This window comes from Tenebrio molitor, chromosome 3 (genome assembly GCF_963966145.1).
Source record: "Tenebrio molitor chromosome 3, icTenMoli1.1, whole genome shotgun sequence".
NCBI classification, from domain to species: Eukaryota; Metazoa; Arthropoda; class Insecta; order Coleoptera; family Tenebrionidae; genus Tenebrio; species Tenebrio molitor.
Window position 1 is genome coordinate 3,585,866 of NC_091048.1, and position 27,066 is coordinate 3,612,931.

At 39.4% G+C, this 27,066-nt stretch overlaps 3 protein-coding genes and 1 long non-coding RNA gene across 4 annotated transcripts; 2 read left to right on the forward strand and 2 right to left on the reverse strand.

Moving 5' to 3' along the window:
- Khc (kinesin heavy chain) lies at window positions 1-20,398 on the forward strand. Its single transcript, XM_069042186.1, has 11 exons — window positions 1-311; window positions 12,760-13,075; window positions 13,132-13,275; window positions 13,329-13,475; window positions 13,531-14,861; window positions 14,913-15,070; window positions 15,131-15,232; window positions 18,254-18,371; window positions 18,427-18,686; window positions 18,754-18,977; window positions 19,044-20,398. Coding segments are annotated over exons 1-11 (2,949 nt in total). The 5' UTR covers window positions 1-164; the 3' UTR covers window positions 19,046-20,398.
- On the reverse strand, window positions 20,330-22,820 carry Bap60 (Brahma-associated protein 60). Its single transcript, XM_069042199.1, has 6 exons — window positions 22,599-22,820; window positions 22,377-22,543; window positions 21,199-21,843; window positions 20,938-21,145; window positions 20,683-20,889; window positions 20,330-20,632 (listed from the first exon to the last, which is right to left on the reverse strand). Exons 1-6 carry the CDS (start codon window positions 22,713-22,715, stop codon window positions 20,477-20,479), a joined length of 1,500 nt encoding a protein of 499 aa, XP_068898300.1. The 5' UTR covers window positions 22,716-22,820; the 3' UTR covers window positions 20,330-20,476.
- On the forward strand, window positions 22,797-23,686 carry LOC138126439 (uncharacterized). The gene is made up of 2 exons (XR_011157817.1): window positions 22,797-22,935; window positions 23,510-23,686. It is a non-coding gene; the product is annotated as an uncharacterized lncRNA (long non-coding RNA).
- LOC138126420 (fibroblast growth factor receptor substrate 2) lies at window positions 23,636-25,504 on the reverse strand. Its single transcript, XM_069042204.1, has 2 exons — window positions 25,281-25,504; window positions 23,636-25,228 (listed from the first exon to the last, which is right to left on the reverse strand). The coding sequence occupies exon 2, from the start codon at window positions 25,219-25,221 to the stop codon at window positions 24,037-24,039; it is 1,185 nt and encodes a 394-aa protein (XP_068898305.1). The 5' UTR covers window positions 25,222-25,228; window positions 25,281-25,504; the 3' UTR covers window positions 23,636-24,036.
- Between the last annotated feature and the right edge of the window lie 1,562 nt (window positions 25,505-27,066).

Genomic DNA, 27,066 nt, shown 5'->3' on the forward strand with positions numbered 1-27,066 from the left:
TGTCTTTGATTTTTTAATTCATCGCCAAGATGGCTGACGGTTCGATGTAGGAGTCGTCAGTGTCAGAAAGAAACGGCAACTTTTTATACAAATGTATCATTTATAGTTTTAATTAGTTTGTTATTTATTTATTATCGTGCTGTGAGTGATTTAAGTGCTTTAAGATGTCCGGAGAACGTGAAATACCAGCCGAAGACAGTATTAAAGTCGTGTGTAGGTTTCGACCCCTCAATGATTCAGAGGAGAAGGCTGGGTCGAAATTTATCGTGAAGTTTCCATCAGGAGGCGACGACAATTGTATATCCATAGCGGTGAGTGGGTGATGAACGAAATTGCCAGATTTCGGGAAAAGCACTGCTATCTGCGGTATCGCTGTTCACTTACGTCATTTCATTTATTAGACTTTCGGTCGCGCTCCACCGACTACACGCTAATTGGGCTCCGTTTCCACCTGCAAGGACACCCGAATCCTCTTTCCGGGATCCTTTGGCGAAGCCCGATGACAGTTCTTTGTTTCGCATCGTGCTGTCAAAGAACGCGATCCCCTTTTCGACGAGCCGATCCCAACTGATCCTGCCCCCTTTGATCGTGGAAATTAATGAAAATGCCAAAAAATCTCTTAGCCCGGATTAGAGACCTCCTTGATCCGTCACACTCTATCGATTTGCACTTCTAGATCAGCCGCGCTAGATAAGAGGTGGAAATTTCTATGCGATCCGCATTGCTTTGTGGTCTACCGTCGCTGGCACCCACCGTAAATGAGATTAATTGTTTCCCGACCATGTACCATTAAGACGTAAACTTTTAATGATGGTTGTGATGGCTGCACGACTACGTGTCGGGCTGGCCACGGTTTCGTGTTTGTGGAAATTCTGCCAGGCTTTCCTCATTTTCGCATTTCCTCAAGTGGAAATGCATTTCCGGGATTGGTTTTGGTCGACTCTTGCAAACAATCTGTCGAATCAATTCACAATGCCAGGAACAAATTGAAGATAACGCCGATTTTTAAGAAACTGATAGATACGAACACTATCGTCGTCAGATAGATTGTTGTAGTATTTTTCAAAGTTCTTGTTTGCTGCTGACCCCGTTTGTTACAAAATCAGAAAAAGTTAATTAGGTTTTGTCATCTGCAACCGTAAACATTTCCGGCACTGCCATACGCTTCACTGTTTATATTTTTCATTTGTGAGGTCCAGACTAGAATATGACTGCTGGCCTCCAGGCCATAGGCCCGCTGTCCAAAAATAAAAACACAAGAAACTTTCAAAGTTCCTGCGTTCTAAGTCGTTCAATTTTTATCCTGAGAGGTTTTTCTCGGAGCAATTTCTTCTTCTTTCCGAGCTTAGAAACGAGACGTGTTGTGAGCGGTATGATTGACTGTAATTCTTTATTATATCTGTGGGGGTGATCAATAATAACAATTAATCTACATAAGTAGGTGTTTTCCTTAGTACTGTTTTATTTTCTTTTTATATAATGTAATCAAATCAAAATCAAATTCAATTCAAAACACCTTTATAAATCACAGCACGCAGCTATTTGCCAACTTTTTATCAGCATAAGAATCAGACGGAACTGTTTCTGACATAAACTTTTCAAAGTCTCGATTACTCACCTAGAGATAAGCAATATTTACGTTCCCGTGCAAAGATTCTGTTAACAAGTTTGTCGCCGACAATTAAACTTTCTGATTGGACTCCGGTTTTTTCCAAGTGGGTGCATTCGTCGTACACTGCACAGTATTTTTTTCGTCGGGACAAAAAGCGTCGAACGAGCTTTGTTATTGATTGGATTTACTTGACATGCACTTAACGGGTCCATGAACGGGATGAAATGTCCATAACCGTGCGGCAAAACCAATTTACAAAAATTAACCACTCGACTCTTGAATATTGATTAAGCAAAAAGCGAAAAACGTTCGTTGTTGTTTAAGGATAAGAAACAACGGAGCGAATCTGAAAATGCATCACAAGCAGTTAACGGTGTCTGTATTCTTTGATCTTTGGCGTTGTCGTTTTCTTGCCGTGTTTTTTCGCCGATCGATGATGTTAAATGTTTGAGGTGCAAGATCGGGTTTGGTCGAGTGCAGAAATAATAAAATTGTGTGTTGGGAGTTGTGGTGCTTTCTATTTTGTTGTTGGTATTTTTGCGAGTGCGAATGAGTGGTCGTGGATCGTAGTTAACCTTTGGGAAAGCCGAGGTAATTTTCTGTGAAGAAAGCGCTAATTCGTCGGAGCGATTAATTTCACAGTTGCATTGTTAACTTTCCATCGGTCTGGAGAAAAACTAAAGTTACAGCGTTCGTTGCAATCACTCTGGCAAGCAAGACAATTGGTCATACACGATAAAAGAGGAATTGGTTTTGCCACTTGATCGCGTGCTGTACACGGTGTGCACAGGTTTTTTCGCCGTCCGATTCACCACCGCCACACCAAAACTAAAGAATCGATCCGCATCGGGACGTTGAACTGGTTAATTATGTCACATTTTTTATGATTAATCGTCCAGCTGTGTGGGCCGAAAACAATATCGATTTGTTCGATTTTACAAAAGCACTCGTCCGAAATGTAGAATTTTGTGTGGTCCACCCAAATGTAATGGGTTTTGCCGAAAATACTAGCAAATTCAATTTTACACAAAAGATTTATCAACGTTGTGTATTTTTGGGACGGATGCACTCGCAAATTATGATTTGGAAAATCTGGTTTGGTTTTTCACTTTTCAAGAATAGTTGCTTCGCTTCTCCGGCTTCTCGGGTCGAGGTTGCGCACCTAATAAAACAAAGTTTATGAAAAATGCAATTTATGTTTTGTGAGTGTTATGGATCTGGATAGAAATGGGAACAGTCAGCATTGACCTGATTTTTTCGGAGGGGTTGTTGACAATGCCAAAGGACGTGTCTGGATAGGAAAAAAGTCGTAAAAGTAATCAACAGTGTTGTCAATTTATTCCTACAACAAAAAACTGAACGTAAATGAAGAATCCTTGACTCTTGGGATTTGTTTGTTTGAAGTCATCATTCGGCTTCATCCTCAATAAAGTTTTGCTCCAATTTTGACTTGCGTAATCGGACGTCGTCGCGAAAATCTCATGATTCACGAAAATTACGCACTGTTCGGCGTCGTGATAAATTGTTATTAAAATTGTGTGATCGTTAAGAACAAACAAATTCGGTCGTGGACGTAGGTGTGTCTTGAAAAAAGTTCCACAAATGTTTGTAAACCGTAACTGCTACGATAATTTATTGCCATTATCTTGTTTTATTCTTGTTTGTTGAATTACACGTGAACACCTTTTTTTTTTAACGAATTAGAACAATACGAATAACTTTTTTCGTTTTTATTGTATATGATGTCATGTTTCTTAATTGCCATACCTCGATTCCTCAGATTTACATCTGAATTACATATAATTTTTTGTTTTCTGAGAATCGTTTGTATCCCAACATCGCTAATTGTTCCTTTCAACTTCTCCGTTCCAGATAAGCGTATTATTTTGTTTGCGAAAATTCTGATGAACTGTCTGGATAAATTAATTTTAATACCTACGTAGTGGACTAATTAAGGTATTTTCGCAAACAATTCGTACGAACCTTTGACAATTTTTTTTTAACGATTTGCAGACACAAAAGGAGCCACAAGATGTAGCTTGAGCGTGGGTTCGAAACTGCTTCATTTTTTTTAGGAATGACAAAATTTTGGATTAAATAATCTTTAAAAATGTATCGAACAATGTGATGTGCTTTGGTAAAAGTTTAGTGAAATTTCCACATTTTTGGCAAGAGCCAAATAATATTTAATATTCGTCAGAAAGTAAAATATTTTTCCAAATTAATGAGACGTTTAAAAATATTCACCTGCCAGCCTTTATATTGTTATCGTTCACGGTTGGATTGTGATTTATTAAAACAATTATTGTTGGCAGGAGGTCGCAATTATAATTTTTTATTGGCGTCTCATTATTAGTCATCTTGTTTTCGTTTTTATTGTCTTCTTTTTACTTGATGCTTGCAACTACAAAAATTGTGCTCGTTTTATTTAGCATTTTTACGGTAGAATCGGGGCACTGACACCGATAATAATTTCGTTTTGTTTACATGATGTAAACTATTTATTTATTACTGATCTAAATTTGTTAGGTGAGTATCACCGTTCAAATTTTCCACCAGAAAGTGTGTATTTTGATCAGACTACCATAAAGATAAATTTGGAACGGCGTTTTGTCCGTTAAGCTCACATCATCAGAGGTGGCAACCGCATAATTTTGTAATTATTCGTTGCCTCCACACCTACTTGATTTGTTTTGCTTCCTAACATTGACAATCGTCAATAAATCGCTGTTATCATTGTTAAATGTTGTTGGGCTTCAGTTGTGTCAATGTCAGTTATTGTTCAGGTTTTGAACTAAATTTCTAACGATTTAAGTGCTTTTTACTGTCTGGATTCGTGGATTCCGTCAGACTGTTTGACTGACAGCTCTGCGTATTGGTACGAATCAATTTTTAATTATTAGATCTCTGGACGCTGCCACCAAACCGACCGCTCAATCACTTTGCCTCGCAAGTGTCTTATCAGTCTCGTTGTTTTTTTGCGTGGCAAGTTCAAGATCAAAGACGATCGAAATCGTATCGTGGAGATCTTTTCGCCGTCATCTGACGGTTGCATTTTTCACTGTTTGTGTTTGTTCCTTTTTTGTGCAGTCTTTTGTTTCGCTTCTTTTGAATCAATAACGACGCCGCGCCCTTGACCGACCACCGTTCCCGTTGTATTTCGGTCGGATCCTATTCTGATTCTGCGACGAAACACCGGCCAAGAATAAACTGCACCGCACACGACAAGTGTAAAAATGTGACTCTTAATGAGGCGTGATGAATTTCGTTTCGTTTTGGAATTTGCATGTGTGGCGATAACGAGGAAATGTCGGGTGGGATTTCATCACGGAAAATGTGGAAATATTGTAAAAGGGTTTCATTCAGATTTATGATTTATAACCGATCTTAAAATAATCCTGAAGGTTTATACACTTTATACCACATATAAATAAAATTGGCAGTTTTTAGAATTTTTGTTTGTTCGTCTGGCTTTCTGTTCCGATCCACTTGACTCAAAAACTTAATGGATCGATTTTCTTGTCAGAAGGGAAAATTCCTGGTGGTGTCCTGCACTTTGTTTCATTACGATATGGCGTCAGGGTGCTGCTTGGTAACGCTAAATCCGTGAAGAATGTACATATTACGATGTGGTGAGCTCGCCTCGCTTATTTCTGTCTCGTAGATTTTAATATAAGCGACGAGTCATGTCTTGTGTTTTTTTATGGTTGTTTGGGGCCTAATGGGGGCTCCAGGAATTGCTCGGAACCAAATGGGGCTCCTGGGTTTGCTCAGCCTAATGGAGGCTTCACTGGTTTGACTGTAGGCGCGCGTGAACTGACACACCGTATCGCTTTGTGTAAAACCTTTATTTACATTTATACAATTCTTTGGACCGTACGACCGTACTCGAGATGTTGGGTAAGAATGACTTCTGACTTGTGACTCTGACTGTTCTACCCTGAGTCCATCTCGGTACTGTCGTCTCAAATCTCTCTCTTCACCCACGCAGGGGTGGTTCTCGGTTCTGAAAGGAGGGGGGTGGCTCTACGCCCCGACAATGGTGTAATCGTAATCTTCAAAATTTGTTCACAGGTTATTGACTTTGATGATATCTTTCTACTAAGTGATCTCTCACAATAAACATTTAATTTTGAAAACATTTGAAAGCGCTAATAAATATCATTTAAAATATATGGCCATCACTGATAAGTCAAACAAAAAGTCGTTCAATTGTTATATCTCTTTTTTTTTATCGTAAAATAGTGACAAAAGTTGTGTTGGATTAATATCAAAATAAATTATTTGTATTACAATTTTTTTTAATCTACGAATGTATTTTTTCGAATTAAAAAAAATACATACATTATTTCATATCGCTATAACGAGTGATTTTTTAAATTTGTCGTTGAAGAGTCGATTGTGAACGCACCACTGTTTAAATCTAACCTCACTTTTTGCGTGTTTTGAATATGCAATTTGAAAAATCAGTCTTTTAAGGCGAGGGATTCATCAGCTGTTTAAATCTAACCCCACTTTTTGCATTATTTGTGTTTTTGATCTGCAGTTGAAAAATCAGTGTTTTTAAGACGAGTGGTTCATTCACAATCGACTTTTCAACGCCAAATTAAAAAAAAAACACCTTTACGTATTCAATGGAGTTTGGACAAATATTATTTTTCTGGAATTAGAACGTTAACGAGACGACCTCCAATATCGAACGTTGCAATACCCCGAAATGTTATTAGAAATCGTTAATAAATAAATTAATAAAGTAAAAGCACATCAGTTTGACGATGAAATAATTTTGTATTTTAAGTATTAATTATTTTTTTGCACCACCATTAAATAGAGTGGTTGTTTTTTAATCAATATTATGCGTGTAAACATCCATTTTTTCACAGCGTGAAATAGACAGTTTGAGGAATTTTATTTTACACTTTAGTGCACTCGTATTTAAACAAATCTTGCTTACTTTGCTACAGAAATAGCAAAAATACAAAAGGACTTTCAACTCCGTATCGCTCATTTCATCGAAATAATTGTAAAACAATTCTAAATGCACACTTCAACATGGCGACAGCTTTTTATGTTGAGCTGGTTACCTAAGTTAAGCAATGGCAGTAGAAAATTCATACTACATATGTACCTAATTCATATTTTGAAGTTTTGTTAATGACTTTTTTCGTGATACTTTCATTTTATAGAAATATGGTGTCGCAAAAAGTTACGTTTTTTTATGCATGGGATTACTATTACAGTTACTATGTTTATGCGTAAACTTCCCACTTAAAAAAAGTCGTGCTTTACACACATGTTACGTAAATAACAACTACTTAGGGGGTCATTCACGAAACCCGGTGAGGCTCGATAAGACATTGCAAATTCGAAATCATGACAACTGATATTGTTGAAGCATTGTATTTGCCGTTTCGTTAACGATTTGCAAATTATCTGAGTTTTGTGAATGACCCCCTCATTAACTAATTACAATTTCGCACTTACTTTAGCTTTAACAAAATATGTAGTTCTTTCGGCAAGTGATTTTTTGTTTTTTATTTTTAATTGTCCATTATATGTGACAAAAAATCTAATGTCATTCTTATAAGTTTTTCTTTTAATTTTAATAACATTAAAAGTTTTAGTTGTTTTCAGCGATAGCAGAGCTGTTAAACACTACACTACAGGTGTCTAAAAATTCGCGAATTCCAAAGTCAGACAAAGTCAGAGCGTTGTTGGGCATCAATTCAGTAGTCCAAATATGGAAAAAAAATCGAGACTCGCCCCGCCTCCACAAAGATACATTGGTCTGAAGGTGCATTTTTTGAAGTGCGTTTTCATCAAATACAGGCTGAAAAGTTCAGTGTTTATTGTTGTTTATGGTGTAGATGATTGTGAAAAATAATAACGTAAAACAATTTTTTGAAAAATAGCTTTACTTTAGAGTAAAAAAATCTTAAATTTTTGTAATTTTTCTTAAGAATGGAAGGCCACGTATCTAGAATAGTATTTTGTCACTGTGGATATGAAGGCTGCTATGTATTGAACAAAATTAAAATGCTTATGTCTTCTTCAGGAAGAACGAATTTTTTTTTGTAAGTATTTTTCGAGCTCCACTGGGTCCTTCCCTACCACGCTCTGAATTCGCGCATTTTGATACACCCCGTATAATAAATTGAGTAAGGGACAGGTGATACAGTTTGAAGACTACTGACTAGTGTAGTAAAACTTTATTTTTTTTTGCAAAGTAGTGGAAACCTGTACAATATAAAATAATAAATTTTCAATTGCTGGTTTAGTTTATATTGGATTTTCCAATTTCACGTAGCGAGTTTTCGTTGCCATTTATTTTTTGCAGAGGAAAATCAATTTCGCAAACTTTCCCGGGAGATCACTTATTTTTATTTTATCACTGACCTAGTTGACTGTCGGAATATGTGTACCCGAAACGTGTCAACTGTCGATTATTAACAAGGATATTGAGTCATTAAATGTTCATCGAAACACTTTCCAGATTACTTTTCACTCTAATAGGGTTTTCTCAAAATCAACCACTCAAAATGTCTTAGCTTTATCTAGTGGATTCGAGGAAATTCGCATATCGCGGCATTTTTGTAAAAAAAATAAAAGTTCCCAAATATGTACGGTCGGTGGACAAATAAAACTGGGACACTTAAAATTTAATCTATGTAAATCAGACCATTGAATTGTCAATATATTTGTCAGTATCTATAGAATATGTCATACGAAAGTTAACCTATTTGTGACAAAGCCGTATTTAAACGATGCAAATTTGTAAATTTTGACTTATGTGATTGTCATTTTTGTCCCAGTTTCATTTGTTCATCGACTGTACCTACATATTACAAAAAAAAAATCGTCTGATCAAATAAATTTCAGATCAAGAGTGCTTTGGACTGTCATGCGATAGATGTACATACAGGGTGTAGCAGAAAAAATTGCATTTATTTTAACTGGTAATAGGACTCATCTACTACATACAACTTTTCTAAATATACAGGGTGGTCCCGATATAACCTGCCAAAAAAATTCTGGGTCATTAGAAGGATCTAACAAGTCCAAAAAAACCCTTTTCATTAGGTCCAAAATAATGGGGATAAATTAACCCCTATCCACACCCATTCGACGCTGCTGACCACAAAAATACGTACCTACTCAGGAATTAATTGTTGGTGTTTGTAAGGATGCCAGTAGCTAAGCAACATAGGTACCTGAATCGTTTATCACAAATCTCAAATCTGACAAACTAAATCAAATTAATGACATTTATTGAAAACGCTGTACACTGTGTGAGTTAATTCACCAGCTTATTTAGGTACAAAAGCTGATTTTGTAGACTGAGATGAATGAGTAATAAATAAAGTGGTGTTCCTCAATGTGTAAATAAATGTAGAGGTAGTGTGTGCAAAATTGTGGAAGAACTGTGTAATAAGAGTATCATCTTAATTGTGGTTAAATAGCCAAAATAATGTATTGAATAAATTTATTTACACTTTACATATTCGTACTTTCAACTCTAACTGAGAATATCTACTAACTAATGAAAGGTAAACTAGACTAGAAAAATTATTTTATAATAAATGTTCTGTGTGCCTTCCGTTGGCATTTAACCACATTTGAGTACGCCGGTACCAATTTTACGAATCTGGTTCCCGGCGTCTGTTACCCGTTTCTGGAGTTGGCCTTTTGTATTTATTTCAACTTCGTATACCAAATCTTTCGTGTGGCCCCAAAAATTAACATCCGGAGGGGTTAAATGGAGGATCGGGGACGCCATCGTATTGGAATCAGTCAGAACCAACCTCACATAAATGCAGATGTAGCTCCACAAAAGTACAACGAGACGGAAGGACTCCTTCAGGAAAACGCTCGCCGTATGGTCGCCTTGCCGGTCTTGAATTACCACGTGTTTCGCCATAGAGTAAATGCAAATCGGCGTATTCTTGTTTTGTGAATTTCATAACTTTTTGAAGAATTCGCAAATTTAAAATTAAACTTGACAAATGTCATAGGTGTTACAGGTACCGTTGCTAAATAAATTGCAGCCAAGCAACCAGAATTACCTTTTTAAACCCGATTTTTATCTCGAAAACGAAAGGACTTTTATTAGAAACATTTTTTGTGTATGAGTTCTATTCATCGTCACCTATTACTGGATTTCTTTTGGCAGGTTATATCGGAACCACCCTGTATATATTTTTTTGTTCGACACTGTCAGAATTTGAGAAATTTCTCCTGTGTGAGCGGATTTTGATAAATGTCACAACTTGTCAAAACGAAACGTCAAGCTAATTGTAAAGATTTTAGGCGATGTGGAGCCTTTAAGGGGCTCGTCGAACAAAAAAACGTTGTATTCAACTCGTTCTTGTGTAAATTGGGCTTTTTTTTGGAACTCGTGGGCGTTTAAACTGGCCCACTCATGCCAAAAAAGCCCAATTTACACACGAACTCGTTAAATAAACTACTATTTTCAACAAATTCTGAAGGGTTTTAAAAATCAATCTAAATTTACTAAAGATTTGCTTACCCGCCTATGGAACGATTTTAATCTAACTACATGTAATAAAGAAACAAAACAAGGAGGTAACAAAAAACAAACGAAAGTAAAACATTTTTATTCATGAAGCACAATTTCGGGAAAAAACATTACTGCAAAACATACTGATTGGTAAAAAACAATGAATGAAAAGTGGAATGCGAAGGGAATAAAAACATTTAGTTTTTACGATTCCTGTTTAAAAAAATTTTCAGATTTATAAAATTGCATTCAACGTGAACGGCACGTCAAATTAAAGGGGGACAAATGGCAATTCAATTTTGCAAATTCCAAGAAACTTTATTAAGAAACATTTTTGTAATAATTGATGAGTAGGTACAATTACCAGTTAAATTAAATGCACTTTTTTTGGTTACACCCTCTATTTAAATGGAGCAAATGACATTCCAGAGCACTCTTGACCTGAAATGTATTTGATCACACAATGTACCGGGTGACTTTAATGATTGAGACAAATTTTGTGGGTTGGCACTCCCGAATAATTGGTACGCCTAGTCATTTGTCAAGGAGTTGTCTGTTGATTCGCTTTCAAGGTTACGATTCTGGAATTTTTGCAATTTAATAAATCGTGACGGTGACAGTTTGATTTATTTTGACTTTTGAACTGTCATATTAGAATTTTACAGCCAAGTGTACCAACAAAATAGTAAATGTGTTGCCAACCGAACAAAAATCATTAAAAGTTACTCGGTACTTCCTTAAAAATTTAAAGTGCTGAAATTTTGATAAAAAGTAAGAATATCCCTATATTATTTATAGTTGACTCAAGTTGCAAAAAACCACTTATCATTTGCAACAGCATATTTTCAATATTTTTGAACCAAATAAAGCCAGAAAATCATAGTTTGGATTGAATAATTTCCATATAAGTACAGTTTTAAAGTAATTTCAAATAACTAATGCCATAAAAGTGCTGTTGCAAAGGCAAAGTGGTTTTTTGCAACTTGAGTCAACTATAGAAATGCGTTAACTCTGCCGTGTTATTTCATTTGAAGAATGATGTGCACTGTTATTTTATCCATCGTATTTCACGTAAACGGCAACAAATGTGATTTATTTGTAAATGCAGTTTATTCGTTTAAAATTGTACTCGGGAATCATTTTGCAGGACGTTGTAAAATACCGGAACAATATTATTTTTCGTTACAATCATAAACAATAAACCTCATGATTTGTAGTCGGTTTTGACGGTGATTTGTCGGTAACACAGTCGGTTAATGCGTCTGTTACATATCTGTCATTGTAAAAATTGAACTGGATAATGACACGTATTAGTGTCAAGTAATACCGCTCTCTGCACAGATTTATATCGTTCGAAAGATTTACGACGACTTGAAAGCGAATTTTTTTCGTAGAAAATTACCGAAAATTTATTTCACACTTTGTAAAGCTTGTGTCAAATGAGAAATTAATTTTTCTTTAAAATAAAAAAAGTGATTGTTGAGTTGCTTCAGGGTCAGATTTTGTGTGTCAGATGATTGATCCTATTTTTCCGTGTGTTCGTTTTGATTTCAGAATTAATCGAGGACTGTACAATTTTAGCATTTTACCAAATTGGTTTTGAATTATGGGAATTAACACGGCCGGGCCTGGTACAGTTATTACGCAAAAATTCGCTTATTACTTAAGCCACACCCTGCACCCTCCAGTTATTTTATTGTCACGACTGTAATTACCGTTTTTACATTGGCCGAGTCGACATTTGGTACAGATGAAATTATTTTTATTATTCTTCAGTTCATTTTGTACGACAAAATCCGTCGATTTTATTCCAAGTTTGGTGGGGTATTCGCACGTCGTTTTCACGCTTTGCATTTTACGGAAGCACCGTCGCAATTGTTTTCCCGTGTTGATCACCTCCGATAACTAATCTGGTGACTCATTGCTTATTGTTTGAACGCACAGGGGCAATTTTACAAGCAAGAACACCGAACTATTTTCGGAAATAGTGTTAGTGATGCTCGACTCGCCTCAGGAATCTCACCTTGCCATGTTGAGTTAATTATAAGTCCGGATAAATCAGGAAATAACTTTCGTTTTTACCGTGACCGTTTATTTTTGTTTGTACACATCGGTACGGATTTATCTTGTGCCCTTTGGCATTCGGATCAATTAATAAAACTGATTTGGGATCTCAGAAGCTGTTTGGAGGCGATGAGTGTGCGTATTTGACGCTGACGCCACAATTAAAATTAACTCGGCGAATTATTTCAGACAATAAAAATAGGCTCATTCATGCCACCACCTGATTTTACGACGCAGGGAAATTATGATGACTCAGTGGGGGCATGATAAACGTTGATAAAAACCTATCTTGCTTGCTCGTCTCGTGGAGAACCACCTTGCGGACTAGGTGCGAGATAAAATCTGATTGCACAATATTCAGAATCGTCACAGTTGATCGACAAAGAGTCAAACGAACTGGGTCGTTCAGATCGTGAGTCATTTTTAAGGAAGCTGTCATTTATGTAATGGGTGCAAGTATCGCATTCATTATGGATATTGCGTATCGTTACGAAAGTTGACCAATAAAAAATCAAAGATTGATTGCAGTTCTGTTTATATGTAATGTGTTTTTTTTTTTGTTTAGGGTAAAGTCTACTTATTCGACAAGGTGTTCAAGCCCAACGCCACACAAGAAAAGGTATACAATGAAGCCGCAAAGAGCATCGTTTCTGACGTCTTGGCCGGCTACAACGGCACAATATTCGCTTACGGTCAGACGTCCTCCGGGAAAACGCATACCATGGAAGGTGTCATAGGCGACCCCCAGAAACAGGGTATCATCCCCCGCATAGTCAACGATATCTTCAATCACATATACGCCATGGAAGAAAATCTTGAATTCCACATCAAGGTGTCGTATTTCGAAATTTACATGGACAAAATTAGAGATTTACTCGACGGTATGTTCGTCTGGGTCCGGATGAGGGCAGTGTCTGAATTGTCTTTGCGTTTGCAGTTTCGAAGGTGAACTTGAGCGTGCACGAAGACAAAAACAGAGTTCCTTACGTGAAGGGTGCCACGGAGAGATTTGTTTCAAGTCCCGAAGAGGTCTTCGAGTCGATCGAAGAGGGCAAATCGAACAGACACATCGCCGTAACAAGTACGACGCCGCATCGTTACGATTGGCTTTGCTAATTTGTCATTTGTTTGTAGATATGAACGAACACTCGTCCAGGTCGCATTCAGTATTTCTCATAAACGTTAAGCAGGAGAACCTAGAGAATCAAAAGAAATTGTCCGGGAAGCTGTACCTGGTGGATCTGGCGGGTTCGGAGAAGGTGTCCAAGACGGGTGCCGAAGGTGGGTTCGGTCGCAAGAGGAGAGTGGAGGTGTCGCTGACGCGATTTGTTCGCAGGTACCGTATTGGACGAGGCGAAAAACATCAACAAGTCGTTGTCGGCCCTCGGCAACGTGATCAGCGCGCTGGCCGACGGCAACAAGACCCACATACCCTACCGCGACTCCAAGCTGACTCGGATCTTGCAAGAATCGCTCGGTGGCAACGCGAGAACGACAATCGTCATCTGTTGTTCGCCGGCAAGCTTCAACGAATCCGAGACCAAGTCGACTCTGGATTTCGGCAAAAGAGCAAAGACTGTGAAGAATGTCGTCTGTGTTAACGAGGAACTCACCGCCGAAGAGTGGAAGCGGCGGTACGAGAAGGAGAAGGAGAAGGTGGCGCGTCTCAAGGGCAAAGTCGAGAAGTTGGAGACCGAGCTGCAGCGCTGGCGCGCCGGCGAAACTGTCAAAGCCGAAGAACAAGTCAATCTCAACGAGATCGCGGAGGCCGTCACTCCGGTTTCCGCCATGGAGGAGAGCACGGTGGAGAAGCCGCAAGGTCCGGTTCCGGCGACTCCGGCGCTGATGATCGGCTCGACCCTCGACATGGAGGAGAGGAGGAAGCTGGAGCTGGAACGGGAGAGACTGTACCAGCAGCTGGATGAGAAGGACGAGGAGATCAACGAGACGAGCCAGTACGTCGAGAAGCTCAAAGAGCAGATGCTGGAACAGGACGAGCTGATCGCGAGCACGCGCAGAGACTACGAGTCGCTCCAGTCGGAGATGAACCGCATCCAGCAGGAGAACGAGAGCGCGAAAGAGGAGGTGAAGGAGGTGCTGCAAGCGCTCGAAGAGCTGGCGGTGAACTACGACCAAAAGTCTCAAGAGGTCGACGCCAAGAACAAGGAGATGGAGTCGCTCTCGGAGGAGCTGATGCAGAAGCAGGCCAGCTTGAACAGCACCACCACGGAGCTGCAGCAGCTGCGCGACATGAGCAGCCACCAGAAGAAGAGAATCGCCGAGATGCTGAGCAACCTGCTGAAGGAGCTGGGCGAGATCGGGTCGACTCTGGGCAGCGACGGCTCCGAGATCAAGATATCGAACGACGCCGCCAAACTGGAGGAAGAGTTCACGGTGGCGCGCCTCTACATCTCCAGGATGAAGAGCGAAGTGACCAACCTGACGCAGCGACTCCACGAAATCGAGAACAAGGAGCAGGACAGCAACAGGAAGGTGACCGAGTACGAGAAGGAGTTGGGCGAGTGCCGACTGCTCATCTCCCAGCACGAGGCCAGGATGAAGAGTTTGCAGGAGTCGATGCGCGAGGCCGAGAACAAGAAGCGCATGCTGGAGGAGAGCGTGGACGCGCTGAGGGAGGAGTGCGCCAAGCTGAAGGCCGCGGAACAGGTGAGAATCGACCGGGGACGGTTCGGCGTTTTAGTAACGTCGGTTTCGCAGGTGTCCAGCGCCAGCGAGAGCGAAAAGAAGGAAGCGAACGAGTTGAGGCTGGCTCTCGAACAACAAATGGACCAATTGCGAGTCGCCCATCAAAAACAGGTGGCCGCGTTGAGAGACGAAATCGCCGAGAAGCAACAACTGATCAACGACATCAAAGAGTGAGTGTGATGGGTTTCGACTGTGCGAAGTTGTTGAGTGATGTTTGTTTTGTTTTTCAGTTCAAACCAGAAAGTAACGCTCGCCCAGCAGCAGTTGCAGTCTGAATACGAGAAACTGAAGCTGGAAGAATCCGAAAAGTCGCAGAAACTACAGGAGCTCATGTCAGTAGACGTTTTAACTTGTAAACGCTCATTCCCATGTTCCGACAACAGATCCAACTACAAACCAGAACCACCCGGTCCTTCCCACCTGAAACGGCCCAAGTCACCGTCTTGGGAACAGTTCATGCCTTACAAAAATGAAATCAAAAATAATTCAGTGCCTAAAAGCAATCCGAAATTTGCTAAAGATGCTATCAACAGCTTGACGAAACTATCAAAAAACAACAGTCAGTGTTCGATGTCGATCTTTCACATTCACACGTTCCATTTGCATTTGTTCATATCGTTGACTCTACTGCTCGTCACGCACAGGTGTCCTCAGTACCTGGTCGTCTTGTAAGCGCTAGACGGATATTTTATTTTTAATCGACGGAAATCTAGTCTCGATAACGTGATTTTTTATTTTGAAATGATTTGTTGTGATATTAACGCATTTAAGTCCATTCCTTAAAACAAATTTTACACATCTTTCCTGTGATTTTTTCGACCAAGTATTTTTTTAGGAATTTTTTAATTTTATTTTGGCATAGTCACATCACGCCACTGTTTGGTTGAGTTTTATTTTACAAATTCACGTGTAACAATTACATGACAAACACCGCCAGCCAGTGGCCAAGTGTTCCTGTTTGACAAACGGCACAGTATTACATTATTTATGTAAGTTTTTGTTTTCTGCAAGGCCATTTAACGAAAAAGTTTAAAATGTTTCCGAGAAGTCGCAAAAGAATAAGGATAAAGAGAGAAAAAGTAAAACCGAGACGCATAAGTAAAATGTTTCGCCGGAATTGAACCCAAACTCGTGTCTCGTTTTGACCGAGAGCTCGGAAATGAAACGGTTATTTCAAATGGCACACGCGTTTTAAAAATGTATCGCAATTTGTAAATATCTGAATCACGACTTGCTGTATTATAACTGGCCTGTTCAATTCATTAAAATGGCATTATGAAAATGTTTCCGAGAAAGAGCCAATTTCCGCCAATGAGGGCGCCACAAAACGGGCGCCTAAATAATAATCAATACGTATATTATAATTCAGAATAAATGGCATCGCGGTAGGCGTTGGAAATTCAAATTTACGTTGGCAGCAAGACCCTTGCTAATAATACCCTAGTTTCAATGCTGTTGGTAACCTTCGCTTTTAATTTGGCCTTGATATTATCAATGGAATCGTTTTGTGTTCATTTTCTTGTTATAATATTTGGAATTTCCTTCTTTCATTTATGAAAAGTGTATTATTTTTCTGGGGGTATCTCTGCTGTCGGCGAAAACCATGTCAAAATTATGTAACGCATTACCTCAGAATAAAGTAATGACGGTTTTACATGTTTGCAAAATTTTTTGACTTATGTAATAAAGCTCGCTTTAGAGAATCAACACCTACCGCGATGCCACTTATTCTGAATTATACTACCGAGTGACTATAAATGATTGAAAATTATTTTGTTATGTTGGTAACACATTTGAAATCTCTAGTTGGCAACATCGTTGGCATGACACACGTAATTTTTAAAATTGAAACAAACGTCAAAAAAATTTAAATCGACAATGTACTTCGTGACTCAACCTAACCTAAATAGAAATGATTGACAGATGATGCACGAGAAGACTTGCATTACCAACTGCATCAGTGTTGCCAATCCACTATTTTCTTTCAGTCATTTATAGTCACTCGGTATAAAATAACAATAACAACACTAAACACCAGAACAACGAACAATAAGCAAAAATGCACTAATTTAATTTCAAAGCAGCCCAAAAAAGGAGTTTTTTTGTTCGACACTGTCAGAATTTGAGAATTTTCTCCTGTGTGAACGGATTTTGATAAATTTGACAACTTGTCAAAACGAAACGTCAAGCTAATTTTAAAGATTTTCAGCGATTTGGAGCCTTTGGGGGGCTCGTCGAACAAAAAACCGTTGTATTCAACTCGTTCTTGTGTAATTTGGGCTTTTTTGGCACTCGTGGACCTCGTGGACCTCGTTTCACTCGAATTTTAAACTGGCCCACTCATGCCAAAAAAAGCCCAAATTACACACGAACTCGTTAAATAAACTACTATTTTTGACTTCAAATTCAAAATGTCATTTGAAAAAGAAAATTTTTCGGTGACAAAAACTTAAGATGAAAAATATCCCCAAAAAGCGTCCCTACACTAGCGCCGTGCGGGGATCACTCTAACTAAACTTTTGAACGGGCCGGATATAATACAGCACGTCGTGATGCGAATTTTGGGTAATTCAGACGTTTTGATCGGTTTTTGAAAATGGTAAAATTGTAATTGATCTGTCATTGTTTGGAATATAGAAATATACACGGTGTACCATTTAAGTGATCTGATCATTTCAGCTTATGCAAGTGTTACTGAATAGTTTCCTTAAAGGAAAACGCATTTTAGTTCTACGAGTAGCCCAAATTTATTTATTTTTTGCTTTATTCATTGAATAAAGCGACAATGTTTGGAGTTTTTTCTGGTGCGGCAGGAGTATAATAAAAGGACACCGTCTTTGAAAAGTGTTGGCTTGAATTTAATAAACAAAGCATAATATTTGATTTGTCCTTTCTGTTTGCGATTTCTGAGGAAATTTATGATTTTGCGAAATAAATTGCAATCGTTTTGACAATAGCTAGCTCAAACTTTTAACGTGAATGGTCTTGAATTTTGTCTGTTGAACCTGTAAAAATGTAAATAGTGAAAATAAGATGTAGAGAACAAACAAACAATGTATAAAAGAAATGTTGCATATTTTAAAAGCAATTATTTTTAAATTCTTATCGGTGGTAGAGGATAATTTGACGAGCTCGTCTCGTACGAAGCAATGAAATTGTTGACTATTTTTAGTAGGCGCGTTCCGTTGAGTCGTTTTGCGAGTAAGCAACGCAATAAATAAATAAATAATTCGGTGTTACGAGTCAATAGTTGTGCGTAATATTTTTGGTTGACGTGAAAAATAAAACGAAACCTGACCAAACGTTCCGTGAGCGTGGTGTGGCCTGATGCTGACCCTGGATATATTCTGCAGTACCACGAACGAGCGACGAGAACAAGCCAGGAAAGATCTGAGAGGCCTCGAAGACACCGTCGCCAAGGAGCTGCAGACTCTGCACAATCTCCGGAAACTGTTCGTCCAGGACCTGCAGGTAAGGCGGTCGCGTTCGAGGTGGTGTGGTGGTCGGTGACGAGGATCGCTTGCAGGCCCGCATGAAGAAGAACCTCTCCGCCGAGGACAACGAGGAGGACGGCGGCTCGCTGGCCCAGAAGCAGAAAATCTCGTTCCTCGAAAACAACCTGGACCAGCTGACGAAGGTGCACAAGCAGTTGGTCAGAGACAACGCGGACCTCCGCTGCGAACTGCCCAAGCTGGAGAAGCGGCTCAGGGCGACGATGGAGCGCGTGAAGGCGCTCGAGACGGCGCTGAAGGAGGCGAAAGAGGGCGCGATGCGCGATCGCAAAAGGTCGGTACCGAACGGACGGACGGTCGGAGGCGGTGTCGTGATGTCGCAATGTCGCTCTCTTTTCCAGATACCAATTCGAAGTCGATCGGATCAAAGAGGCGGTCAGACAGAAGAATCTCGCAAGGCGCGGTCCCGCCGCCACCATCGCGAAACCTATTCGGTCTGGTCAGCTTCATGTACCCGTTAGTGGCGGCGGTGCTATCCGTACTGGAGCTAATATGGCGAATACGCCGAAGGCCATGGAGATGGCGAGGAAGCGAGAGTCGCTCATCATAAACGAGAAAGACGCATGTAGGTCACAACGAAACCAAGTGCTTTTCTTATAAACGACACGTTGTTTTCTTTTGTTTTTTCCAGAGATACCTACATAACCGTCGGGCTAAGAGGTGCTCGTCGCTCCGGACACTTTTTAAAATTGAAGGGATACCAAAAATATTGCTGACACATCTATTATCAACTACTCAGTAAGTTTGTTACGCACGAGTCCGGTGCGTAACAACGCTTACGACTATGTGCTTACTTGCTTAGTTATTATAGAATTAAGGTGCACTTAACAAAGTTTAAGATAACGACAAAAAGTATATAACAATAAAAGTGTATTTGGCAAATTGTTTCTTAGGCCGGTTTTGGAGTACTTTTATTGATAGTGCAATGCCAAGAAATGATTTGTTTCTGTCTAAATTTCACAGTTTTCAAGCTATGTCGCTGCATCATTATAATCAGGTGGATGTTCTGACTCGATAATTTGTACTTTTCAGGCTATGGCTTAATATGGTCGTTTAAAAAATGTGTCTTGTAACATAACGGTGGCATTATTTATATTTTTGTAGCGCAGCATTATTGTTTTTAGCCGATCTAATCGAGTAGTTGTAATTTATTCCTTTGTACTTTATTTTCGAGAATAGAATGGTTCTAAATAAACTCCTCGTCATTTTTCGTTGTTGCGGCGGTTGCCGACAGACGGCACTCCTAGAAGTTAAGTAGCACATTTTAGTTAGTAACTTTTAGTGAAATTGTAATTTTACACACTTGATTTTCCGACGGATTTGAAATTTGTATAGCCTGATGTATCTCCACATTCATTAAATTATTCTTAATATGAATCTGTATGATTAATTTTTCACTTTGTATAGATTTGTTTACGATAATTATTAACGCTTGATGTAGTAAGTGGTTATCTTTATATATATTTTTTTAAATCAATTTTATTTTTGTGTTCTCTCAAATGGTGCAAATCTCAGAGGACCGACTTGACCGGTGCAAGTCCGACCGGTCGCTCTGTGGCAATTTCCTTCCTGTGACGCGAAAATAGGGACTTTACGATTAATTTGTGATAAGTTATTAATTACATAGTAGCAATTTTTTCATTTGTTCTTCCTAAATAGTACTGATTTCATGTGATTTCTCCGATCATCCTGTTATGCTTAATTTTACGCAGACCCGAATTGTTGGTGCACAACTTGTATCTAGAAAAAATATATTTGTTGCATTTAATTGTCAGTTTTTGTCACTATTTATTTTTTTTGTAAATTGTTTTTGTTGATTGTAGATAATTGTTTAACGAGATGCCTGACCTAATTTAAATATTCTTTGGTAAAGCAAATCTGTAGTAGTTGTGTAATGACATATTTGATAGTGGATGCTTGAGTCAATAATGCAATTTATTTATTTAAATGATGGAAATTATATTCTAATAAACTAATACAAATTTATCCAGGCTGTTTTCTGACAAAAACCTGAAGCAGCAGCTCCACACCGATCTGTTCTCTTTCTCTTTCCGGCGCACCTTTCTAATTGTTGCGAATCCCCAGAGCTTGCTCCAATTCGGCTCTCTTTTGTTGCACTTTCGTGTAGAAATACCTGCACACCGCTTCCTGGGCCCACGGTTGGTAGAAGAAATCGGAACGTCTTTCTTCCTCGGGGTTGCCCACCACGTCGGTCATGCACTGCAACACCTAAACGTGAACAAACGCGAATGGCGGCGTGCAGCACCCACCTTCAAGTCCCTCGTCTGTGACACAATCCACTTGTAGATGAATTGTTGCGGATCTTTGGCGAAGCTCAAGAAAAACTCTCTGTTCGTCTTCAGCTGATTGATCGTGTCGACGGTCTCGTGGATCTTTGCGTCCAACCCTTGAATCTCCTGTTGACTCGCGGTGCTCAACAAGAAATTGTTCATTTGGGTTTTGAGGGTGTCGTCCACCTAAACAACCTTCAGAATCGTAAACGCAACAAACAACGTATCGCTCACCTCCACGTCGATGTCGTAGCACGCCGTTTGTTTGCTCTCCGCGCCCCCTTCCACGGAGATCACGTGGTTGATAACGATCGGGTCTGGGGGGTGGAGCAGGGGGTTCAATCTTTGCGGAATCTCCGCGAACTTCATGCGCGGACACCCGAATATCTGCTCCAGGTATTTATCGCACACTATGTATTCGCGCTCGTGTGCATCTTGCAATCTGGAAAAAAACACGATAAAAAATCGATCAATCAAACAAAATAACGATCGAACCTGTGTGTTTTGATGTACTGCCACAAGGCAGAAATGATCACCGGTCTGGTCTGGGTGTGCACCCCCAACAGTCTGGCCAGACGCGGGTCGAGCTTGAATTGCAAGGGTTGGTAATCTAGCAAGAGGAGAATGGTGCAGCGGACGTTTTTATCCCCAGGTCTCTTCACCTGGAAACCGTCGGTTTCTTGGGTGGTCAGGGTGCGGTGCCACTCCACCAGGTGGTTGTCTGGGCCGTACAACTCCTTGTCAAGCTCGATCACCAACGATTTGAAGAAAGAAGAAAACTTCCTCTTCACTTTGTTGGGATCGCTCTTGGAGTCGTCCAGGAGACGACCCTCGACTCGTAACTCCCACGACGCCACCGACCCCTCTTGGCCCGGACCGTCGGGTCCGTCGGCGCACGCTTCCTTCGCCGGATAGAACGTGTTCGAGATGAAGATTCTCAATTTACGTTTCTGTTTCATCGGACGCTTCAGCGCTTCTTGGATGTCCAGGCGTTTACGCATTATTGTCGAATCTAGTTTTCTCTCGAACGCAAGCAGGTCCATGTACGCTTGACTTTCCGGTACCAGATCTCGCACTTTTTGGGGCAGGATTTTGTCGGACAACTTCTTCTTTTTCTTGCTAGTTCCATGAGGATATTCGCTGAAATGACGGTCGATATTTATTTTTATTTTTTTTTTTTTGAGAATCTAGATCCGAAATTGTGAGTTTTAAAATTTAAAAATTCGTCACTACGTTTTTATTTAAAAAATAAACATTTTTTACATTCATAAGAATGGATGATCTACCAGCTTTATTGCCAAATGCGACGCCACTGGTAAGCAGATTTTTCGCTAAAATGTCAAAGGCACGTCAACGATGTGCTGTTGTTAACCTACAAGACAACTTTTCGATTTCGGCAAAGTTTATAGGTAGTAATTGTAAGCAACAATTACTCCAGAATAAGTAGTAAAATGGGTTTTACAATTGAAGAGAAAGCATTTTTATTAAAATGTCACTTTTCAAACGGAGTGAATAGGCAACCAACAAAACGCCTGTGCATATTACGTCTAATCTGTGTAAGACAAACGTTTCGATAAAACAAAAGACGAGGTATTCTAGCACACTTGATTTGTTTTGTTTTTGATCACTTTGTATGTTGTCACGGTAGACTACGAATTTAGACAAAAACCTACCTCTTTTGTTGCATTACTGCCCTATTATCCGTCGGCCTCTTGACCCCCGGCTGCGGCGGCATCGGCCCCCCTCGCATCGGAGAATACGGAGCCTGCGGCGGCCGCGCCATCATCGCCCCGCCACTGGCCCCCATATTCGGGGGCGGCGTGTTATACCCAGTCCTTTGCTGCAAAACAAAACAATAAGACCCCGGTCGCTCCGTCTTCCCAGCCGGAACTTACGGGAAAGGTTTGACTCGCATACTGTCGCATTCCGGGATTTTGCGGTGGCGGATACCGCTGCTGAGGGGGTCCTCCAGGGCCTTGAGTTGGCACCGGGCCTGGAAAACGCTGAGCCATCACTCACGATTCAAAATAAACAACTCAACAAGAATCTTTACACCGACAACCTATCAAACTCGATTTGACACACCACAAACACCATGACACGCGCAGTGTTGCCAACTTCGGCGCAGGGAAAACACCAAAAGTAGTCAACTGGACAACTGGTGTCACCACTGTCGGCGCAGAATATTTGAAAATTTTCGAAATCTTATCACCGGTACTTCTTACATAACAGGTAAGTGGGTACTCTAAATCATCTCTCATCGTAATTCTTTTATCTGTGAAGGATTTAAACTTAACATTGGTTACAAACAATGTTGTCAAAGATTTTTGAATTAAAAAAATAAGCAATTTTGCAAATTATTTTCTTTGTGTGTTGTAGAGGTATTTTCATATTTGGTGGCGGAAACAAAAGACTAAGAAATGTCACAAAAATGTATTGTCAGTGTCAAATTTCTCATAAACGCCGTAAAAAGGAGTGTCAAGGTAAATTTAAATTTTTTCTAAATAGATTGAAAAAACAAATTCTAAGAAAACCAATTTTTATCAGTGCTTCAAAAGGAAAAGTTATTCTCATATAATCAAACGTATTACAAATTATTTCTCTAGTTCGATGATGAATAACTGTCTTATTGCTAATTTGCTGCATTTCTGTCGAAATTACGAACGTCTTTGAGAAATTTGACACTGACAATACAAATTTGTGACATTTCTGTCTTTTGTTTCCGCCACCAAATATGAAAATATCTCTAGATATGTATTAGCTTCTATCATCGTAGATTATTGTTTGCTTCTTCCTAATGTTATAGAGTGGTTGTTACTCGAGGGCAAGGTCAAGTGGATGAGCAAGATCTTTATGATATGATTGGTGAGTGCGTCATCTTTGAAGAGACAACAGATAAATGATCTTGTTGTTGAGTCATACACAAGTGGAGTATTTGTAAAATATCATTTATTAAAAATTAAATATAATATATTTAACTGTACTATAATTACTTACTTTTGCGCAATGTATAATATATTAAAATAATACATCACTTTTTTTATACATACTTAAAATTATTAACAACTATCAAATATCTTTGGCATTTGTAAATTTGTTTTTACAAAAAGAAAAAGTCTGGCAAGTTCACATCTTGTAGATAAATCACAAGTACCCAATAAGGTGACAAAAACAAGAGGCCCCTCTTTAATAATCGATGTTTGCTGTAACTTTTGAGAAAAGAAATTACTCTTACAAGCTAGGTCTACCGTTTTGGAACAGTTACTTAAAATTAAAGTCACCTTATTAAAAAAATCATTGAAGATCACAAAATTTGTATTACAATTCGATGTGTTAGTCACTTAACGAGTTGCTATGTCTAGTTGTAACGTCACTAATTGTAGAATTATGTCTAGTCTTTCTGCTGCCCTCTTCTACTTCCATTGGTGGATTTATTGACTGAGAGAGGGCGTTCGTTTTCTGAAAATCTATGGTAGCATAACTTTTTTTGGCTTTACTGGGACTATCTGGCGTGATCTGGGAGGTAGCGGGGGCGTCACTCTTACTCGGGTCCAAATCCAGTTCGGCATAGTTGACTTCGTGAACTGTGAGATAGAGAGCTGTGGGAGTCTGAGGTACGCTGGGAAGCGGAGTATCAATGGTCGACTTTAAAATCGGCCTTAAGTGTTCTAATTCTTTGGTGTCTATATTGGCATAGCAATGTTTGGTATCTTCTTCGGCATCGTTTGCATCTTTGGTAACGTTTGTGTCGACGTTCATGTATAAATGGCAAGGACTGTCGACGACGGTCATGTAGGCATCGGCCGCCGTGGAGGTTGGCGAGGTCACGATCCCCAAGTTGGCGTAGTTCAGTTGCGTGGCGGCCTCCATTTCCGCCACAGTACTCGAGTTAGTGTACGAATGGTCAGGTATCAAGCTGCCCCTCTTGTTGTTATTGTGTTCGTGCGAGATCTCCATGGAATTGAGTGGGGGCGGCGAGATTGCCGTGGGGCTGATGGGGCCGTTGCTCGTGATCGAGCCCGGGCGGCTGAGACTCGGGTGCGGTCGCATGTTGTTGGGGGCAGAAATGGGGTTGAGATACCCCTCCGGTTGGGACGGTATGCGTCTTTGTACAGGTGGCCCTGTGCTGACAGCTGGGAGCGGAAAATCACTGGGGTTCGAGTTGAGGACATTCATTCCGACTAGGTTGCTCTCGTCGTTCGAATTACGTACTATGTGATGTTGGACTATGTTGAACAGTTGTTCGGCTTTGCGACAACGGAAGGCGTAGATTCCTTGTCCTGTGGGGCACCGCCGCCCACATTCGAAGCTGAATATGTCCGAGTCGAAGCCGTATTTTCGTAGAGACCGCAGCGGCCATATCGTGGGGTTTTTGCCTCTTTGGTGTAGGACTAGTTCTGTTTCTGTTACTTCCAATTGTCCAGGACTAACTAAATCTCCTTGGTCGTTCACGTTTGACACTTGGAATATATTTGGGTGTTGATCGTTTATATCTGGCTTGCTGCTTACACAACCCATTTTGTACCTGAAATATTTCGATAAATAAACAAATACAAAGGTTGATACGAGTATATTACAATTTTCAATTAAAGCTTGTTCGCATGGACACTTGGTTTTATAGTCATGATTCGCGTCAGTTTTTTGGCAAAATTTTGAATTTTTACATTTTGCACCAAGTTTGTTTGAGTTTCTCTTCGAAAATTGTCTAGAACTACGGGCTTCACATAATAAACTCGGATACATCAACTAATTTGACGCCATCATGATTTTTCTTGTAGACGGCTAAGATCATTGCGCAGCCAACACATAAAACTACACAATAAAATACCCTAACTGGCTGTCGTAAGAATAAAATTCGAAAAACAACCACATTACAATCAAAGCGGTCTCTATTTTAAAATAAAAACCGCCTTGTTACAATCCACTCATTTTCAATATACATTACTGTTAGGGAATTTTCTTTTTTTGTATTGCAATGAAAATGTTTTATTTTTTCTAATATTGAACATTGGTTCAAAGCGGGCGTTTTGCGTTTGTCAAAAAATCTCACACTGTCAGATTATAATTATATTTGAAAAAAAAATCGATTAAGTAGCGATATCATGGAGGCCACAGGCAGAGTTAGAAAAAGAAAATGCCTCACTGTAGCGACAAAACAGTGTTCACCGGTGTTTAAAAAAAAAAAAAATTGAGAAGCAAATGGTCAAAATTTGGGGAAGATGCCAGTTTACCGAATGCTTGGGGAGATTTTTGCCGTAAGTTGATAAATCCACTTTTTATTTAATTGATCTATTTAAAATGTCTCATGCTTCCACTTTTGTGTCCTGTTCTGAAATTTTTTCATATACAGGCTGGTCCCGCTATAACCTGCCAGAAGAAATCCAGTAATAGGTGACGATGAGTAGAACAAAAAATGACAAAAAATGTTTCTAATAAAAGTCTTTTAAAAAGTTAACGGTACCTGTAACACCTATGACATTGGTCAAGTTTAATTTTAAATTTGCGAATCCTTCAAAAAGTTATGAAATTCACAAAACAAGAACACGCCGATTTGCATTTACCCGGACGCCGGTTAAGTGTTGCTATTGGAAACACGAAAGTAACAATCGCAATAACAATTATTCAGGTTTAAGAAATGTTTTATTCAAAGCTACATCTAAATACAAATTAACAATTTAACTATTTTGGCCACAAAGAAGATGCACTTACTTTCTCAGACTAAAAAGTAAAAACGTTAGTTCACAAATAAAATAATACAACCATTTAAACCAAACCTAAAAAATAGGCCAGTCAGCATAACCTCAGCCATTTACAAAAATGGCTGAATTGTTTTTGATACCTTTCACCAGACTTGCTAGGTATTAATTCAGCACAGGCTTCTACAGATTTTCCTACAATTTCTTAAGGAATTGCTTTAAAAGTCATTTTGACGCACCAAATTCTTTTAACAAAATCAGAGCATTTGTTGAATTATTTTGAAATTAATTTCAATGATTTTTTTAAACGAAATTTGAGGCAGGATGACATAAAATACATAACGACATTTGTCCGTGAACTCTTTCTACAGTACTCGTTTCGAGTTTCAAGACTCAGCTCCTTCGTCACCTCGTCCTTAAACGTCTCACTCGTACTGTAAACTATGAGTTCCGGGACTTATAACGTTAATTACTATTTTTTGTATGGGTTTATTTAAAACAGAAGGTTTATTTTAATCGACCAAACAATTTAGAAGGTTTACTGCAGCGAATTCGCTCTAAAATGGAATGAAAAGCCCTGACATTATTGAGCGCAGTGTACAAAGTGTCGGTAAGTGCCAAATGGTTGGCAGAGAATAATTTCAACATTTGCGTTAAATTTTATTGT

Excerpts from the sequence above, each read along its gene's own strand:
- Khc (XM_069042186.1), top strand. The coding sequence starts at position 165 with ATGTCCGGAGAACGTGAAATACCAGCCGAAGACAGTATTAAAGTCGTG. Across the intron at positions 13,276-13,328 it reads CAGACACATCGCCGTAACAA|ATATGAACGAACACTCGTCC; the intron begins GTACGACGCCGC and ends ATTTGTTTGTAG. Across the intron at positions 15,233-18,253 it reads CAGAAACTACAGGAGCTCAT|TACCACGAACGAGCGACGAG; the intron begins GTCAGTAGACGT and ends TATATTCTGCAG.
- LOC138126420 (XM_069042204.1), bottom strand. The coding sequence starts at position 25,221 with ATGGGTTGTGTAAGCAGCAAGCCAGATATAAACGATCAACACCCAAAT.
- Bap60 (XM_069042199.1), bottom strand. The coding sequence starts at position 22,715 with ATGGCTCAGCGTTTTCCAGGCCCGGTGCCAACTCAAGGCCCTGGAGGA. Across the intron at positions 21,844-22,376 it reads GCAGTAATGCAACAAAAGAG|CGAATATCCTCATGGAACTA; the intron begins GTAGGTTTTTGT and ends CCGTCATTTCAG. Across the intron at positions 20,633-20,682 it reads CACAGACGAGGGACTTGAAG|TGCATGACCGACGTGGTGGG; the intron begins GTGGGTGCTGCA and ends TAGGTGTTGCAG.